At 44.3% G+C, this 19,939-nt stretch overlaps 1 protein-coding gene across 2 annotated transcripts in view; it reads right to left on the bottom strand.

Annotated features, from left to right (window-relative positions):
- Window positions 1-19,939, bottom strand: part of FBP2 (fructose-bisphosphatase 2) — a 63,581-nt gene that overhangs the window by 12,669 nt on the left and 30,973 nt on the right. The window contains exons 4-5 of one of the 2 annotated variants that reach the window (XM_036904358.2): window positions 6,797-6,937; window positions 1,604-1,741 (exon numbers count right to left, since the gene is read on the bottom strand). In XM_036904358.2, the coding sequence (XP_036760253.1) occupies window positions 1,604-1,741; window positions 6,797-6,937 (279 nt within the window). The remainder of the gene's footprint in view (window positions 1-1,603; window positions 1,742-6,796; window positions 6,938-19,939) is intronic. The other variant, XM_057498507.1, reaches the window with a different exon arrangement.

Genomic DNA, 19,939 nt, shown 5'->3' with positions numbered 1-19,939 from the left:
TGACATATCCATGTGCATTTATCAATTTTATTTGACCTGTTAGTTCCTTAAGGCAAATTTCAGTGGAATTTAGAAGAAACTGCTGAGTCAATGGATATGGATACTTAATATTGGAAATCATACTGAGAGACCGTCCTCAAGAAAGGCTGGGACATTTGTTTCCATGAACAATTCACAAGAGGGCCTGTCTTCCCACACCACTGAGCACTGCTTATCTTTCAATCATTACCAATCTCATATGCAGAAGTGGTAGTGCATTTTAATTTGCATTTGTTTTTCAGTGGCCGCTTCCCACTTGCTGACGGGTCATGTATGTTTCTTCCATGACTTGAATGGCCATGCCTTTGCCCAGTTTTGTATTTGGAGGCTCATCCTTGGGCTAAGATTTGTAAGGCATCCTTGTGTAGTCACTGTTCCACCTGTTGTTGTTGGTCATCTTTGTGCTGATTACTTTTTTCTCAGTTTGCAACTTCTCTTTCAGAAAGACTTGTGGTCATGTTTTTGTATAGGAGTTTTATTTTTTAGCAGTAAGTGTCTTCCTTTATGGGTTCTAAAGGAGGCACTTTTTAGTCTAGAATGGGAACCACTAAGAAAACATCTCCAAGACTGGGGAGATGTAGTTTTGTAAATAGTTTTAACTTTATCAACCTCACAACTCATATTCTGTTACTTTTGGCCTCAAGACACCTGATGGGTTCGTGTGCTATGGCAAAATACGACCCTAAAAGGAAGAGGTAAAGGAAAGTGCACTTTTGAGAATTTCACTTAAAAAAACAAACAGTAAGAAAGGAAGAAGAAAATTCTCTGAAGTTCCTGTTGGAGGCAGCAAACGCAAGTCTCAGTGTCCAGTTGACAGAGTGCTGCCTGGTCCCATGGAACCCTGAGCTCTTTCTCCTTGGAGCTCAAGTGGAGCATCCAGGGACTGCCAGGCAGGCACACCACCCCACTGCATTTCCATCACAGGAGAAAGGCCTCCCTTACGATATCCCCCAGAATTTGGTGAAAGAGGGTCCCACTTGTAAATAAGCTTTTGCTCCCCTTCCAGTCTAAGCCAGAGTTCACACACTTGATCTGGAAGTTCCTCGACTCTGCTCCCGTCCATGACTAGAAAGCTCTCTGTATGCTGACATATTGAGTGGGTTATTCAGGCTGTATTAATGCATCCAGAACCGGCGATCATGTTGGGAGCCAAAGAGATTTCTAAAACTTGGGATAAACACAGGTCCCTGTATTAGAGCACATGAGTAGAATTATTCCACATAAAAGCGAATGTAACTGAGTGATCAGCATCTATACAAGCAGTAGCTCAGCAAACAAATGACTTGAGAGAGGTTCTGGCCTGAACCTCCAATTTTGAAAATGTTCTTTTGACCTTCTTTATGAACAATTTCTCCTGGAAAAAATCTCACCTGGAGAATGCAATCTTTAGGAGGTAAATTTTAGCTATAAAAGACATTGATTGCTTATAAAGAAAGGCAGAGTCCACCACTCACATGCTGATTGGAACTACCACCTCACTCAGCCCAGCCCCAAAGCCACCACCAGAGCAGGAGCCCACTGAGGTGGCATTCTCCCCCTGCCGCCTCAGGCTCTCTGTACTCACCTCGGGAAATTTCTTTTTCTGCACATATTCTGTGGTGGCACCATCAAAATACTTGGCGTAGCCCTCATTTAGGCTGTAAATCTTTCCCTTCTTTTTAATCTTGACATCTTTCTCCACCAGGACAAATTCACCAAGAGCCTAGGAAGAGGAGGAACACCAGAAAGAAGAGGGATACCAGGCCACAGAAGCCAGCATCCCACTCCCCAATGGCCGGAAAGGTTGGTCAGCAATCAGGTGTAGGTCTGCTGGAAGATCTCAGGGCTGCCTGAGTCTGTCCACAGCCTGCCCGGCGACGTTTGAGGAGTTGTAGAAAAACAGTGACAATACTGAACCCACATAGGAAGCTCAGGCAGTAATTAACAAGAGATAAAACAATCCAGGGGGAAGAGGGAAAGTTCCTTTGTAACTACCTTTCACTGTCAGCTGGGCTACTCATTTAAAAAGAGTCTAGCTGCGTCTCATCCACAGTTAATTCCTAATGTTTTCAGGAAGACCTGAGCCATCAACAAAGAGAGAAGGAATTTACACAGATGTTGTCTTGCCAGTGGTTTCAGCCCCGGGCAAGTTCGCTATGGATTCAGTGTGACCAAAGAAATTGACAGCAAAACGTTCAGTAGGTCGGTAGATCGAGCACCAGCATCTCTACCTCCGCCCGGAGTACTGAGCCGAGCTCTCTATACAGTGCAATAATAGCTTATTGCCTACAGGTGTGGAAGTGGCAGCCAGCAATAGGCCAGTTACATCATCAGGTGGTTTAAGTTCAGTGAGGATCCTGGCCATAGGAACCCCAACTTCCCCACAGATGTTGAGATGAGATTTGTCATAAAGGTGGGACATGCAGTTTAACCACTAATTTGTGGTCCAGTTTTCTTGTTTATCTTAAAGGCTTAATCTTAAAAACCATTTAAAGTTTCATCCCGATGACTCCTACATGGTATAAAGGGGAAATCCCTTCAGTTAGAAACTGTATTCACTGGGCATAAGGAACAGTTGATAAAAATGAAAAATCCTCAGGATTGTTAATAAAACTGTGCCCAGTCTCCCTGTGGTTTCTATGGATGCTCTCTGCAGGACATCCCTCAGGTGCCCCTTTTTTCTGAGTGCTGGGGACATCCTGGTACCCACATGCATGCGATCAGCCAGCTGCAGGCATCACGTGGAAAGGCCGGATGTCTCTAGATCACCAGGAGGGAAACCAGGGCCCAAGGAGCCAATCAGCTTTGATGAACTTCAAAGACTAAGACAGTGATATCCCCCAAAATGACAGCTCACAACTGACAGGTAGACTAGACCTTTCCTAACAAACACAGACAACATTTACAGAATATCAAGAGGCAAGGTCACATCTTTACCAATGAATGTCTACCCTCACTTTAATCTTCCCACCTCCTCCGTCAGAATCATTGAGATACATAATCATTACTTGTATCCACTGCAGACAACACCCAATCCAGAACTGACCCTCTGCTTCTCAAATCCTCTTTAGAACCATCAAGCAAAAGCCCACATGCCTTATGAGCCCCACCTGACCCCTCTGAGCACGAGGCCCATGGTTCGTCTGGAGTGCATTCTCCCTTGCTCAGTTAGCCCAACTTCTTTTTATTACAGGGATGTTCTCAGTGGTCTCTGGTTCATAAGTTTTCATAACTTGTTGTGGACATACATTGCTGTGGAGCAGCCCAGGGTGGAGTTCCACTCCCTAAAGCATCCTGACTTCCTCGGAAGAATTAACTCTCCTCACTGGATGCCAGTCTAAGAAGACCCTCAGCTGGGCTTCCTCTAGCCCATGGTCAGGCATCTGATGTAGCTGGGTAAGTTAGGTACTCCTCCCTGGTGTTTGAAACCTGAGCAAGAGGCACAGAACCAGGGTGGTGTCCTGGCCAGACTGGCCTTGCTATGAGACCATTCCCATGATTCCCACCCCCTGGTCCTCTAAGACCTGCCCGTTTCTAGCCTGGTCCTCAGCCTTCCCATTATTGCAATAATATCCTGTACTTAAATGAGTAGGATACTTTTCTCTCTAGCTTATCTGCAAAGACCAAAAAAGATACACATCTGTTGTCTAAACAGTATCATTCACCTGTTTATCCACCCCAGGTCTGGGGGTGGGGATCCTCACCCTCCTGGAGAGATGATCCCTCTTGTGGGATGGAGATGCTGTGGAGACTTAGACTAACCAGGAAAATATATTCCGTTGTTCTAACTATGGTCACACCAATGCACTGGTTATTAAGAAGGCCTCTGACAGCTTTGAGAAGAGGCTACCTGATGATCAGGCACCATATCCTTGTCACTCAGAAACAGTTTCTTCCATTTGCAAATGAATGTGGTTTGTACCACAACTGAGAATTTGGTTAACATGAGGTGGTTTCTCTGTGCCTGAACAAAATGTGTGCTGTGACAAAAGCAAGTTACCAGCCTGGCAAAGTGACAGATCAGACAGTCCCTGGCTGACCTGCCGAGGAGCACTGTCCCGGGGGGCCCCGCCTGAGTGTCCCTGGCTGCCTCCATGGTTTCCTACCTGTGACAACTGTTGTCAGCTGCTTCCACTGGAGCTACTTCAGCCTCTCAGACTGGCCCCAAGATTCTTACCGGGGGCCTCTGCTTAAATGTCCTTTGTGGTCAGGTGATGCGATCCAGAGCACTTTCAGGCTAGCGAGGACAGGTCACAGGGACTGTGCTGGGGTTTGTCCCTTCTCTCCCATGCAAACTCAAGCCCTCGGACCGGGCCCTCCTCCAGGGGGGAAAGCAAGGGGCCTAGCTGCAGGATCCTCCTGCTGGACCCCTGAGCCATGGGCAACTCCCTACTGCCTTTAGAATCACCTCAGGATGTTTTTGGAGATGTTCTGCTTGCAGTTGAGAGCAGTCTTCTCAGAATTGCCTGGCATAATAGTTAAGTGTAAGACTGCCTGTAAGTAGGTGTTCTGGAGCCAATTCCAATGTGTGGGGGTGGGGGGTGGGAGGGCGCTGGGCAGGGGTTTGCACACAGGCAACCAAGCAGTTCTTGGACCCTAGCAGGGAGTCTGAGAATTCAAGTCAGTTCAGCTCAGTTCTGACACTGTCTACCTGGAGGTAGCATCAGATCCCACGGTCAGGGTTCAGTCCCATAAGACCGCACTCCCCACCCCCAACTTGAGACACCAGCCACAAGCCCGGTGCTTCTGATGCACTGGCTGTAAGCCAGAGGTTCCCAGGACCCCTCCTTGGGTCTGGTTCACTTGCAAGAGCAGCCCACAAAACTCAGGGAAACTTGTTATCTACTAGATTACTGGTTGTAAAAAGGTGTGATTCTCCCACAGCCAGATGGAAGAAATGCTCAGAACAAGGCCTGGGGAAAGCCTGCTGGGCTTCCATGTCCTCCCCAGGCATGCCACTCTCTGCAAATCTCAGCATGCTCACCAGCCCAGAAGCTCTCTGAGCCATCCTTTTGGAGTTTTGGAGGCTTCATAACATCAGCACGATTGATTGAATTATTGGCCGCTGGTGACTGATCAACCTCCAGCCCCTCTCCCCAAGGCCAGAGGGGGCAGGGGTCAGACACTCCAACCCTCTGATCACTTGGTTGGCCCACTGGCCCCCAGCCCACATCCTCAGGTGTTGGGGGAAAACTGACTCACCAGCATAAAAAGGCACCTCTGTCACTCTTAGCAGATAGGAAATTCCCAGGGTTTGGGAGCCGTGAGACAGGGGCAGTGGGCAGTGACCAAACATGTTTTTTCTCATAAATCACATCACAGGCTGAGTGTGACTCCCGACTCTGCCGCTACCAGCACAACCTTGGGCAGGCTGCTTACCCACTCTGTGCCTCCCTCACTCTTGCAAAGCTGGGAATAGTAGGGTCTGCTTCATAGCAGGCTTGAATGCATTTGGTAGCTGTAAATCACTTAGAACAGATCCTTACCCACCATTTAGTAAGTGCTGTATAACTGTAACTATTGTTCTGAAACAATTTTAGGGTATTTTGCTGTCTGAGAGTAATATTTGTGAACTATAGTATTTCTCAAGTTTTACCTGCCTGTTTGAAAACAAGGAGAAATGAGGGTATCAGCAATGGGTTTTGATCCAATGGGTTAATATGTGAAACGTCTGCACTTGAAAGATACCATGCTTCCATACTGTGGAGTTTAGTTCACCTCTGTTCTGAATTTTCGGAACCGTTCCCCTTCCCTCTGTACACGGGCACCAGCGTGGAAACCCCACGTGGACTGGGATGTCTGCTTCATCGGTGCTGTATTCCCACTGCCCAAAGTGGTGCTTTGGGACATACTAGATGCTCAATAAACATTGGTAAATTCAAATTAAATTAAAATAGTGAACAATTGCTTTTGGCTCACCGAATACTGGAAACTTTGAAATGGCTTTGGCCAAAATTATTTGAGGTTTCACAAGACCTTACCACATTTGGCAAAGCAGTGCACAAGCAATGGCAAGGTCTCCAGCATTTAAGAAAGAAAGGCTGTAAGTTGCAAGATCTTCCAAAACATCACCTGAGCATTTTTAATGTTCACTGGCATGAAGGCTCAGCCTTATGTTTTGATCTCTGTGTCCTTATCCAATTATTTCTTCCTTTCAATCAGCTTTGTGTTATCATATTTTCATCTACCCAGTGATTCTTCTCCACCTGTAACTGAGCATTTCCTCTTTGTGGAAAGTGTGGGAAATAACAGAGAATCTGATAAAACAGTGTTTCTACCAGCTCTTCCTTCCAGGATGCACAATAAGGTAGCCAAGAGCCACCGGTACCTATTCACGTGACTATGTAAATTGATTAAAATGAAATAAAATTTAAAAACCCAGTTTCTCAGTCACTATAACTACACTGCAAATTTTCAATAGGTGCAGGAGACTAGTAGCTACCCTACTGGATGTCACAGGTGACAGAATGTGCCCGTCACCACACTGGGTGGTGCCACTCTAAAGAATCCCTGTTTCTGTCGGGATTCCTGAATCACTGTATTCCCATAAACCAGGGAGGCTGAATGCACTTTTGGATAATATTCACCTAAGGACAGGGCCTGATGATATAGCTGACTCATGTAGAACCCCTCAGATTACGTCACTTAGACAATGGTCCCTCATGTATTTTGATGATGGTATTGGCTCCCCACATTCTCTGACCCCAGAAGCAAGCATTAGGAATGAACAGGAAACCATGGAGTCCCAGGTGCTGCTTCTGCCATGCTGGACACTTACCGGGTCAAGCATGAAGAGGTCCACTCCTTGCCCAGTGGAAAGAGCCACCATGGTGGCACTACCATAAAGTGCATAGCCCGCAGCCACGATATTGCGGCCCGGCTGCAGGGCATCCTTTTCAGAAGGCTCATCCTCTGACGTCTGCAGGAGAGGAGAGAAACATAGTGCATTACTGTCTCTGAATAGAACCCTTTGCTGGAGTCCTGGGCTTCAGATCTGCTTGAACTGCTGGAGGAAGTGCATTTCTCAGAATTTCCAGCTGCACCAAATGCATCTGGAGGAAATGAGTTACCATGTGAATGAGTGGTTCCAGCTGAGCCATTGCAAAGGCCATTCTTGAACATTTCCCTGTTTTCTGGACACATCTGTCTGCAACCTGTCAAGAAAAGTACCCCAAGACGCTGATGCCACAGTGCCTCTTAAAAATCCTAAGCCAGGCTCCTTAATGGTTATGACCAAGGTCACTGAGCTCTGATTTTGTGCATACTCAACAGCTCTCAGAGGCAAGTATCTGTATCATCTCTGTTGTCCAGATGAACGACTCAGAGCCTGAACGATTGGATAACACCCAACATCAATAAACCTCACACCTTACTCAGAGCTGGCATCAAACCCAGGCTTGGCCCAGGGCTCATCACTGTCCCCTGAAGGTCTTGCTTTGCCTGAACGTGATTGAGGAAGCATTTCTTCAGCATAGCAGCTCTAGCAGTGCAGATGTGAGTGGGATCTCACAGACAGGCCAGGGTTGAGAAAGAGCATGAATGTTCTCCATGCAGAGAAGAGCTGCGGCTGAGATTTGATCTCACAGCCCACTTTTCCCAGCTTCCCTTGAAGGTTCGTTCCTTCCATCCCCACTTCCTTGTGCTCTAAAAGGCTAGTGAATCAATCTTATGAATTTGAAAAAAATGGACAGAAAATTTCTGGCTCACCTTCCAAAGAGAGGCAGGCAATGCTCAGTTCTCTCTCCACCCTCATCTGGAATTCTGACTACAAGGCAAACCCTTACAGAGGGGAAGAATTCTGGACAAACACACAGGCTGGTCCTAAACCTTAATACCACAACAGATGGCAGCTGAGAGCAGCTTTGAAGGAAAGGGCAAGTCCTGCTTCAATCAACTATTTTAAAATAAGAAGAGCCAAACAGATTAAGCTGCACAGACTGGGGAAAATGGGTATGACATGTATGACAAGTTCAGGCTCCAAACTTGCTCCCCACTGCTCACCACACCCAAAGATTGTGGTTAGTGTTGACAAGGAAAAATTCTGAAACATCCTAAATGAGTGACCTAAGGGCTGAAGAATGGGGGACAGAGACAAGGGAAGGTCTCCAGTCGATAGCCTCAGGCTGCTGCTCACCGGAAACTCCACTTCCGGGATGCAGTCATCCCACCAAGCATGTAGTGGGTCCCCAGGACCAGCGTGTCCCCCTTGTGCAGGACCAGTGTCACCGTCCTCAACAACTGATCCCTGGGCCTTCTCTGTGGACTGACCTCCTCTCCCAGGACTGTCCCTGCTTCACATTAGCCCACCTTCCTTATCTGCGGCCAATGGGAATCTAAAAAAGTTTCTTTCCTTGAGACCCTCCTGTCCCCCATTCCTTAAATGTGGTGGACAAGTTGTGTCTGTGAACTGGCCCTGCTGCTGGTGAAGCAGAGACTTCCTGTCCCGGGACTCAGTCTTTATCTGGCTGCGTCTGTAAAGGCTCAGCAAACCCTTTTATTTCAGAGCTCTTAGTCTCTATAGAGCTTTGATGTGTCAGTGTGCAAGGGCTCAATTAAAAATTGTTGGCCTTGCTGCTCCAGAGTCACTCAGCTCTCTGCTGTCAGGTTTCTAGCACAGCTACCTTAGGTATTTAACTAGATGTTCTGTTCTCTCCAGACACCAGGGGGTTTTTGGTTACAAGGCAGATCCAGAAATACTACATGGAGATTTCCTGCTGAGTGGAAAGTTCCAGAGAATTAGAAAGTGATGGAGATGAAAGAAATACCTTTAAAATTATGCAGACACACTCAGGGATACTGTAAGTAGGACCCAGAACAATGTGCTTCTCAGCACTGCCATGGTATATGGGGCCAGTCAGCCCTTTGCTAGTGACACTCTATTGACTTTGTTGTAAAAACCTAGCTTATCCTTCTTTAGAAATGGCACATTCTCTTTAATAATTTTTCCTATTTTCACAATCTTGCTTCCTTTCTAATTATTTTTTTCTATAACTAATTACATTTTCATCTGACTTGCACATGTTCAATTAATTGGTTTTATTTCTAGATTCCCAGGCCACATACGGATTCTGAGAACCAGACCCTAGAGCAACCATTCTCCAAGGGGACCAGAAGAGTCAGCAACCCCTGGGATCCTGTTATAAATGTGAATTCCTGGGTCCCTCCCCAGGCCTACAGAATCAGAGACTCTGGGCCTTCCTCCAGATAATATGGAGGCACCCTATGGTTTGGGAACCACTGCTCCAAGCATGATCTGTTAAGAACCTTCAGAGAAGTGGAAGCCAAAGGCATTATCAGGCTTTTAATTAAAATCTTTGGTCTTTACCATTGAGGCTTCTGAAACACCTTCATTCAGCCATGAAAAGGATCACATTTTCTCTGAGCTCTGCCAGTTTCTCCTGGATGAGATGTTCCTTCCTCTGCACCGTGATCCTGTGCCCTCTGCTCAGCACTGCCCCCTCTCCGTGGTCCTCAGAACCTGCGCTGTGGCCTGAGGAGGACGCCCTCCTGGACTGGCCTCACTGACTATTTACATGTAGATCTCCCTGGCCTAACAAATACCAAAAATACTTTCTGGATTGAAGACTTCCCTCTAGCTGCCCTACCTGTCCTACCTGCCTTCATCTAGACCCTGGAGGCTAGAATGCCTGTCTACACTATTTATCTTCCTCCTCCTGCTCCCACTGCAGGCTGCTCTCCTAAACCTGGCACACATATTCCAGGCCTTCTCTTACCTGACCACTCAGCAACATTGCACCCACTGGCTGCTGCCTCCTTGAGATGCCTCTCTCCTGAGCTTCTGGTCCACTTCCCTCTTTTCTGACTGCTAAGAAATATGAATTTGGTCATTCAGATGACCAAAATACATTTCTCATATATTCTTGGTTTCTGTCCACAGTTCCTGCCTCACAGCTCCCAACCTTGGAATTTCCTGAGTGCTGAAAGTGATACATTTTGTTATATTAATGAGGTGACTTCTGGGAAGCACCTAAGGATGGGTGTTAGGGGTCAATGGAGCCAACCAGGTGATTAGAGGGTTGGAACTTCAGTCTCCTACCCCACTTCTGACTTCCGGGGAGTGGGGAAGGGCATGAGCTTGAATCCATTGCCAACGGCCGATTATTTAATCAGTCATGCCTATGTAATGAAGCCTCCAAAAAACTCAAAAGAATGGTTTCAGAGAGCTTCCAGATGAGCACATGAAGATTTGGGGGAACTGGCATGCCTGGAGGGGACACGGAGCTCTATTTCCCTTCCCCAGATTTGCCCTATGCATCTGCTCCATGTGGTTGTTCCTGAGTTATATCCTTTAACAATAAATCAGTGATCTAGTAATTAATATATTTCTCTGAGTTCTGTGAGCCTCTTTAGCAAATTAATTGAATCCAAGGAAGGGCTCTTAAGGAACCTCTGATTTATAGCTAGTCAATCAGAAGTACAGTTAACAACATGGGCTTTCCAGCCTTGAGAAAGAAGAGCAAAGCTGGGGGTATCACACTCCCTGGCTTCAAGCTATACTACAAAGCTACAGTATTCAAAATGGTATGGTACTGGCACAAGAACAGAGATGTACATCAATGGAACAGAATAGAGAGCCCAGAAATAAACCCACACATAGATGGTCAATTAATATATGATAAAGAAGTCATGAATATACAATGGGGAAAATACAGCCTCTTCAATAACTGGTATTGGGAAAATTGGACAGCTGCATGCAAGAGAATGAAACTGGATTACTGTCTAACTCCATACATAGAAGTAAACTCAAAATGGATTAAATACCTCAATTTTAGGCACAAAACCATAAAACTCTTAGAAGAAAACATGCAAAAATCTCTTGAACATAAGCATGAGTAATATTTTTCTGGACATATCTCCCTGGGAAAGAGAAACAAAAGCAAAAATAAGTGGTACTACATCAAACTAAAAATCTTCTGTACAGCAAAGGAAACTATCAATAAAACAAAAAGACAACCTACAATATGGGAGAATATATTTGTAAATGATATATCTATCCCATAAAGGGTTAATATCCAAAATATATAAGGAACTCACCACTCAAAAATATAAATAACCGACCATGGGGGCGGAGCCAAGATGGCGGCATGAGTAGGACAGTGGGAATCTCCTTCCAAAAACATATATATTTTTGAAAATACAACAAATACAACTATCCCTGAAAGAGAGACCAGAAGACACAGGACAACAGCCAGGCTACATCTACACCTGCGAGAACCCAGCGCCTGGTGAAAGGGGTAAGATACAAGCCACAGCCCAGTGGGACCCGAGGCCCCTCACCCCAGCTCCCAGTGGGAGGAGAGGAGTTGGAGCAGGGAGGGAGAGGGAGCCCAGGACTGCTAAACACCCAGCCCCAGCCATCTGCACCAGAACGCAGACACACAGTGCATGCATGGGGTACTGGATACTAGGGAAGCAGGACAGTAAGACCTGTGAGTGGGTCCCGCAGCTGGCGCCCCTGGAACAAAGAAAAGCGAGTGCTTTTTGAAAGTCTTAAAGGGACAGGGACCCCACAGCTGGACGGAAGCATCCCGGGTCACAGTCCAGCAGCTGGAAATTCCAGGGAACTCCGGGCACACTAACCCCCTGGGCAACAGCTCTGAGACCCCTCACAGAGGTTAACAGCCAAACAGTCCCCCATCCATTACCCCTCCAGGGCCCCACCATAGCAGAGCAGCCTGAGGCTGGCCACGCCCACAGCAAGGGAACTTCCTCCATATCAGCCGGGCAAGATACAGAGACTGAATCTACATGCAATTGCCCAACACAAGCCACTAGGGGTCGCAGTTGTCTCAGTAAAGAAAGGCCAGGAGCCAAGTGGAAAGAGTCTTGACTCTCCCAGCTGACAGAGGAGTCAATAGCATACCACTGCACCTATCAACAAGAAAAGGCAAAAAAATTTGATCCAGACAAGACTAACCTAGACAGCTTCGACATCTTCTACATCTTCCCCTGAGAAGGAACCTGGGGAGATAGATTTAACCAATCTTCCTGAAAAAGAATTCAATTCAAAACAAAAGTCATAACCATGCTGATGGACTTGCAGAGAAACATGCAAGAACTAAGGAGGGAGAATATAGAAATAAAACAATCTCTGGAAGGACTTCAAAACAGAATGAATGAGATGCAAGACACCATTAATGGACTAGAAAACAGAGAACAGGAATACAGAGAAGCTGATGCAGAGAGAGATAAAAGGATCTCCAGGAATGAAAGAATTTTAAGAGAACTGTGTGACCAATCGAAATGGAACAATATCCACATTATAGGGGTACCAGAAGAAGAAGAGAGAGAAAAAGGGATAGGAAGTGTATTTGAAGAAATAATTGCTGAAAACTTCCCCAAACTAGGGGAGGAAATGGCCTCTCAGACCACAGAGGTACACAGAACTCCCATGACAAGGGATCCAAGGAGGGCAACACCAAGACACATAATAATTAAAATAGCAAAGATCAAAGAAAAGGACAAAGTATTAAAGGCAGCCAGAGAGAAAAAAAAGGTCACCTACAAAGGAAAACCCATCAGGCTATCATCAGACTTCTCAACAGAAACCTTACAGGCCAGAAGAGAATGGCATGATATACTTAATGCAATGAAACAGAAGGGCCTTGAACCAAGAATACTGTATCCAGCACGATTATCATTTAAATATGGAGAAGGGATTAAAAATTCCCAGACAAGCAAAAGTTGAGGGAATTTGCCTCCCACAAACCACCTCTACAGGGCATCTTACAGGGACTGCTCTAGATGGGAGCACTCCTAAAAAGAGCACAGAACAAAACACCCAACATATGAAGAATGGAGGAGGAGGAATAAGAAGGGAGAGAAATAAAGAATCATCAGACCGTGTTTATAATAGCGCAATAAGCAAGTTAAGTTAGACAGAAAGATAGTAAAGAAGCTAACCTTGAACCTTTGGTAACCACAGACTTAAAGCCTGCAATGGCAATAAGTACATACCTTTCAATAATCACCCTAAATGTAAATGGACTGAATGTACCAATCAAAAGACACAGAGTAATAGAATGGATAAAAAAGCAAGACCCATCCATATCTGCTCACAAGAGACTCACTTGAAACCCAAAGACATGTGCACAGTCAAGGGATGGAAAAAGATATTTCGTGCAAACAAGAGAGAGAAAAAAGCAGGTGTTGCAATACTAGTATCAGACAAAATAGACTTCAAAATAAGAAAGGAACAAAAGATAAAGAAGGACATTACATAATGATAAAGGGCTCAGACCAACAAGAGGATATAACCATTATAAATATATATGCACCCAATACAGGAGCACCAACATATGTGAAACAAATACTAACAGAATTAAAGGAGGAAATAGAATGCAATGCATTCATTTTGGGAGACTTCAACACACCACTCACTCCAAAGGACAGATCCAGCAGACAGAAAATAAGTAAGGACACAGAGGCACTGAACAACACAGTAGAGCAGATGGACCTAATAGACATCTACAGAACTCTACATCCAAAAGCAACAGGATACACATTCTTCTCAAGTGCACATGCTAGGCCACAAAAAGAGCCTCAGTAAATTCCAAAAGATTGAAATCCTACCAACCAACTTTTCAGACCACAAAGGTATAAAACTAGAAATAAATTGTACAAAGAAAGCAAAAAGCCTCACAAACACATGGAGGCTTAACAACATGCTCCTAAATAATCAATGGATCAATGACCAAATTAAAATGGAGATCCACCAATATATGGAAACAAATGACAACAACAACACAAAGCCCCAACTACTGTGGGATATAGCAAAAGCAGTCTTAAGAGGAAAGTATATAGCAATCCAGGCATATTTAAAGAAGGAAGAACAATCCCAAATGAATGGTCCAATGTCACAATTATCGAAATTGGAAAAAGAAGAACAAATGAGGCCTAAGGTCAGCAGAAGGAGGGATATAATAAAGATCAGAGAAGAAATAAATAAAATTGAGAAGAATAAAACAATAGCAAAAATCAATGAAACCAAGAGCTGGTTCTTCTAGAAAATAATCAAAATAGATAAGCCTCTAGCCAGACTTATTAAGAGGAAAAGAGAGTCAACACATCAACAGAATCAGAAATGAGAAAGGAAAAATCACGAGGGACCCCACAGAAATACAAAGAATTATTAGAGAGTATTATGAAAACCTATATGCTAACAAGCTGGGAAACCTAGGAGAAATGGACAACTTCCAAGAAAAATACAACCTTCCAAGACTGACCCAGAAAGAAACAGAAAATCTAAACAGACCAATAACCAGCAACGAAATTGAAGCGGTAATCAAAAAACTACCAAAGAACAAAACCCCCAGGCCAGATGGATTTACCTCGGAATTTTATCAGACATACAGAGAAGATATAATGCCCATTCTCCTTAAAGTTTTCCAAAAAATAGAAGAGGAGGGAATACTCCCAAACTCATTCTATGAAGCCAACATCACCCTAATACCAAAACCAGGCAAAGACCCCACCAAAAAAGAAAACTACAGACCAATATCCCTGATGAACATAGATGCAAAAATACTCAACAAAATATTAGCAAACTGAATTAAAAAATACATCAAAAGGATCATACACCGTGACCACTAGGATTCATCCCAGGGATGCAAGGATGGTACAACATTTGAAAATCCATCAACATTATCCACCACATCAACAAAAAGAAAGGCAAAAACCACATGATCATCTCCATAGATGCTGAAAAAGCATTCGACAAAATTCAACATCCATTCATGATAAAAACTCTCAACAAAATGGGTATAGAGGGCAAGTACCTCAACATAATAAAGGCCATATATGATAAACCCACAGCCAACATCATACTGAACGAGAAGCTGAAAGCTTTTCCTCTGCGATCAGGAACAAGACAGGGATGCCCACTCTCCCCACTATTATTCAACATAGTACTGGAGGTCCTAGCCACGGCAATTAAACAAAACAAAGAATTACAAGGAATCCAGATTAGTAAAGAAGAAGTTAAACTGTCACTATTTGCAGATGACATGATATTGTACATAAAAAACCCTAAAGGCTCCACTCTGAAACTACTAGAGCTAATACTGGAATTCAGCAAAGTTGCAGGATACAAAATTAACACACAGAAATCTGTGGCTTTCCTATACACTAACAATAAACTAATAGAGAAATCAGGAAGACAATTCCATTCACAATAGCATCAAAAAGAATAAAATACCTAGGAATAACCCTAACCAAGAAAGTGAAAGACCTATACCCTGAAAACTATAAGACACTCTTAAGAGAAATTAAAGAGGTCATTTACAAATGGAAACTCATCCCATGCTCCTGGCTAGGAAGAATTAATATAGTCAAAATGGCCATCGTGCCCAAAGCAATATACAGATTTGATGCAGTCCCTATCAAACTACCAACAGCATTCTTCAATGAACTGGAACAAATAGTTCAAAAATTCGTATGGAAACACCAAAGACCCCGAATAGCCAAAGCAATCCTGAGAAGGAAGAATAAAGTGGGGGGAATCTCACTCCCCAACTTCAAGCTCTACTACAAAGCCACAGTAATCAAGACAATTTGGTACTGGCACAAGAACAGACCCACAGACCAATGGAACAGAATAGAGACTCCAAACATTAACCCAAACATATATGGTCAACTAAAATTCAATAAAGGGGCCATGGACATACAATGGGGAAATGACAGTCTCTTCAACAGATGGTGCTGGCAAAACTGGACAGCTACATGCAAGAGAATGAAACTGGATCACTGTCTAACCCCATACACAAAAGTAAATTCGAAATGGATCAAATACTTGAATGTAAGTCACAAAACCATAAAACTCTTAGAAAAGAACATAGGCAAAAATTTCTTGGACATATACATGAGTGACCTCTTCTTGAACATATCTCCCTGGGCAAGGGAAACAAATGCAAAAATGAACAAATGGGACTATATTAAGCTGAAAAGCTTCTGTACAGCAAAGGACACCATCAATAGAACAAAAAGGTATCCTTTTTTCATAAATGACAGATCCGATAAAGGGTTGACATCCAAAATATATAAAGAGATCACACTCCTCAACAAACAAAAAGCAAATAATCCAATTAAAAAATGGGCAGAGGAGCTGAATAGACAGTTCTCTAAAGAAGAAATTCAGATGGCCAACAGACACATGAAAAGATGCTCCACATCGCTTGTCATCAGAGAAATGCAAATTAAAACCACAATGAGATATCATCTCACACCAGTAGGGATGGCTACCATCCAAACGGCAAACAACAACAAATGTTGGCGAGGTTGTGGAGAAAGGGGAACCCTCCTACACTGCTGGTGGGAATGTAAATTAGCTCAACCATTGTGGAAAGCAGTATGGAGGTTCCTCAAAATGCTCAAAATAGAAATACCATTTGACCCAGGAATTCCACTTCTAGGAATTTACCCTAAGAATGCAGCATTCCAGTTTGAAAAAGACAGATGCACCCCTATGTTTATCGCTGTACTATTTATAATAGCCAAGATATGGAAGCAATCTAAATGTCCATCAGTAGATGAATGGATAAAGGAGATGTGGTACATATACACAATGGAATATTACTCAGCTGTAAGAAAAAAACAGATCCTACCATTTGCAACAACATGGATGGAGCTAGAGGGTATTATGCTCAGTGAAAGAAGCCAGGCAGAGAAAGACAAGTACCAAATGATTTCACTCATATGTGGAGTATAAGAACAAAAGAAAACCGAAGGAACAAAACAGCAGCAGAAGCACAGAACCCAAGAATGGACTAACAGTTACCAAAGGGAAAGGGACTGGGGAGGACAGGTGGGAAGGGAGGCATAAAGGTGGGAAAAAAGAAAGGGGGCATTACGATTAACATGTATAGTTGCGGGGGCACGGGGAGGGCTGTGCAACACAGAGAAGACAAGTAGTGATTTTACAGCATCTTACTATGTTGATGGACAGTGACTGTGAATGGGTATGTGGGGGGGACTTGGTGAAGGGGGGAACCTAGTAAACATGATGTCCTTCATGTAATTGTAGATTAATGATACCAAAATAAAATTAATAATTAAAAAAATATATATATATATAAATAACCCAATCACAAAATGGGCAGAGGACTTGAATAGACATTTTTCAAAAGAAGACAGATGGTCAGCAGGCTTATGCAAAATGTTCCACATTGTTAATCATCAGGGAAATGCAAATTAAAACCACAGTGAGATATCACTTCACACCAGTTGGGATGGCCACTATCCAAAAGACAAAAGTAAGAAGTGTTGGTGAAGGTGTGGAGATAAGGGAATCCTCCTACACTGTTGGTGGGAAGGTAAATTGGTGCATCCACTGTGGAAAGTGGAATGGAAGTTCCTCACAAGACTAAAAAATTGAAATACCATACAACCCAGTAATTCCGTATCTAGGAACTTACCTGAAGAAAACAAAATCTCTGATTCAAAAAGATGTATGCACCCCTATGTTTATTGCCACATTATTTACAATAGCCAAGACATGGAAGTAACCAAAGTGTCCATCAATAGATGAATGGGTAAAGAAGAGATGGCACATATATACAATGGAATATTATTCAGCCATTAAAAAAGAAATCCTGCCATTTGCCACAACATGGATGGACTTAGAGGGTATTAGGCTAAGTGAAATAAGCCAGGCAGAGAAAAACAAATACCATATGATTTCACTTATTTGTGTAATCTCAAAACAAAACAAAACAAAATGAACAAAATAGCAGTAGACTCATAGACACTGAGAAGTGATAGGTGGTTACCAGGGAGGAGGAGTTGAGGTGGGCTGGTAAAATTGGTGAAGGGTATGAAGAGGCACAAAATCTCAGTCATAATATAAATGAGTCACAGGGATGAAAGTACAGCATAGAGATTATAGTCAGTGGTTCTGTAACATCTTCCTATTTTGACAGTAACTGCACTAGTGGGGTGAGCATTTAGTAATGTAGATAACTGAGGAATCACTGCTGTATAATTGAAACCCTTCTAATACTGTGTATCAACTAAACAATGAAAAATGTATCCAAAACAAAACAAAAAACAACCTGGGCTTTGGACTGGCATCTGAAGTTGGGCCTGGGAGTTGCAGTTCTGTAGAAATGAGCCCTTGCACAGTGAGATCTGATGCTAACTCCAGGGAGATAGTGTCAGACTTGAGTTGAATTCGTGAACACCCCACTGTGTCTGATTATTGCTTGGTGCTGTGGGGGAACTTTTCCATGGCCTTCCAACATGAGAGGGTGCCTTCTTACTTGCTTTTGCCAGCCCCTCTTGAATGTCAGTGCTCCTCCTGGCTCCTCCCCTGCCTTCGGGTATCTAACCAGCTCAAGATGGACTTTCAAATCACCACTCTATTGAAAGTGGGGACTCACAGCTGCTGCATGACACACAAATTTAATGGGGTCTGGGATGAATTCCTGACACAACCTGGCCCAATCAGAATCAGCTCCAGAAATCTGGATTTGGGGCTAGAACATTTGGGTTGACCTCAATTTGGGAGCTGTGGGGGGACATTTCTTCTACTGTTTGCCAGAGAACCAGAGAAAACTTGGTCCACAGAGAGAGGGAGTGAAGTGGCTGCTTGGAGGGAAGGCAAGAGACTGTGGAAAAAGCTTTCAAGGCCAGACCCTTCTCTGCACCAGGCCCTCCCTGAGGCTGGCCTGGTTTCCTGACGCACCCCTGTCATTTATATGGGAGTCTTAACTAACAAAGCTCCCTCTCATTCCACACAGTCCCCAACCATCTGGCCCCCAACCAGAATGCCAAGCCTACCCAGGTGCAGTTGCCTCCCAGCCTTCACCTCCCCAGAAAGCCCAGCCGTGGCGCTGCCTGCCCACCGGACATCCCTACTCAGACTTCCCGCAGATGCCTCAGGCTCAGCACGTCTAAGATGTAATTCATCTGCTTCATCTCACCCACAAAACCCCCACTCTTCTCCCATTTCTCCTCAGCTCGCAAATGCCATCATCGATGCCCAGGAAAACCCTGGGAGCCGCCCTTCCCACCTCCCTCATCTCCATCCTCCCCCTCACCTGTGCCCTCCACTCACTGAATACCAGTCAGTCTCAGCACCCACTCTTCACAGGTCCATGCCCCCTAAATTCACTACCACCCCTAGGTCCCAGTGACCATCGCCACCTGTCTGGTCCCCATTCCATCCATGCCCGGCTCAGGTCCATGTCACCTCTCTGCTTATAGCCCTCCACTGACTTCCCACTACCCTGATGTCCAGCAGTCTTAATCCATTTTACCACATCTTCCACAATGTGGCCCCCAACCTCAGGCCCTACACTGAAGCAACACTGAGCTTCTTTTCTCTTCTCGAGCCTTCCACCCAACATCTGAGCTCCAGGCCTCTGCCAGTGCCCTCCTTTCCAGCCAGAATGGCCCTCTCCTTTCTCCTCATGCCCTTTGCCTGCAGAGCTCAGTCAGCCTTCACGTCTCAGACAGAACATTGGCTTCCCCATGGAGGCCTTCCCCACCTCACGGTTTGTCTTCCAGGTATTTGGTATTCCTCTGAAGATCCCAACACACCCTCATTAGTATGTTAAATGCTGACTTCCTAAATGTACCGTAAGCCCCATGTGGCAGGTACCAACTGTCCTGCTCACGTCTGTGTTCCCGCCACCCAGCACCTTCTGGCCCAGGGTCATTGCGTTCAGTTGATCTACATACACATACAACTTTATATACATGCACATATATATGTGCATACATAATTTTTCATGAACATGCTGGATAGTCTACTGTAACCCCAAATTTAATTAACCTGTTGTTTAAGGTTTAGGTTTTTCCTAAATTTTTTACACTTTTTATTTTAAAATAATTATAGATTCCCAGGAAGTTGCACAGACAGCAGAGAGATCCTTTGTTCATTTTACTTATTCCCCTGATAGTT

This window comes from Manis pentadactyla, chromosome 3 (genome assembly GCF_030020395.1).
Source record: "Manis pentadactyla isolate mManPen7 chromosome 3, mManPen7.hap1, whole genome shotgun sequence".
In the NCBI taxonomy this organism is placed as follows: Eukaryota; Metazoa; Chordata; class Mammalia; order Pholidota; family Manidae; genus Manis; species Manis pentadactyla.
The sequence above is the reverse complement of the archived record's forward strand: the minus strand, read 5'-3'. Positions and strand labels throughout refer to the sequence as shown.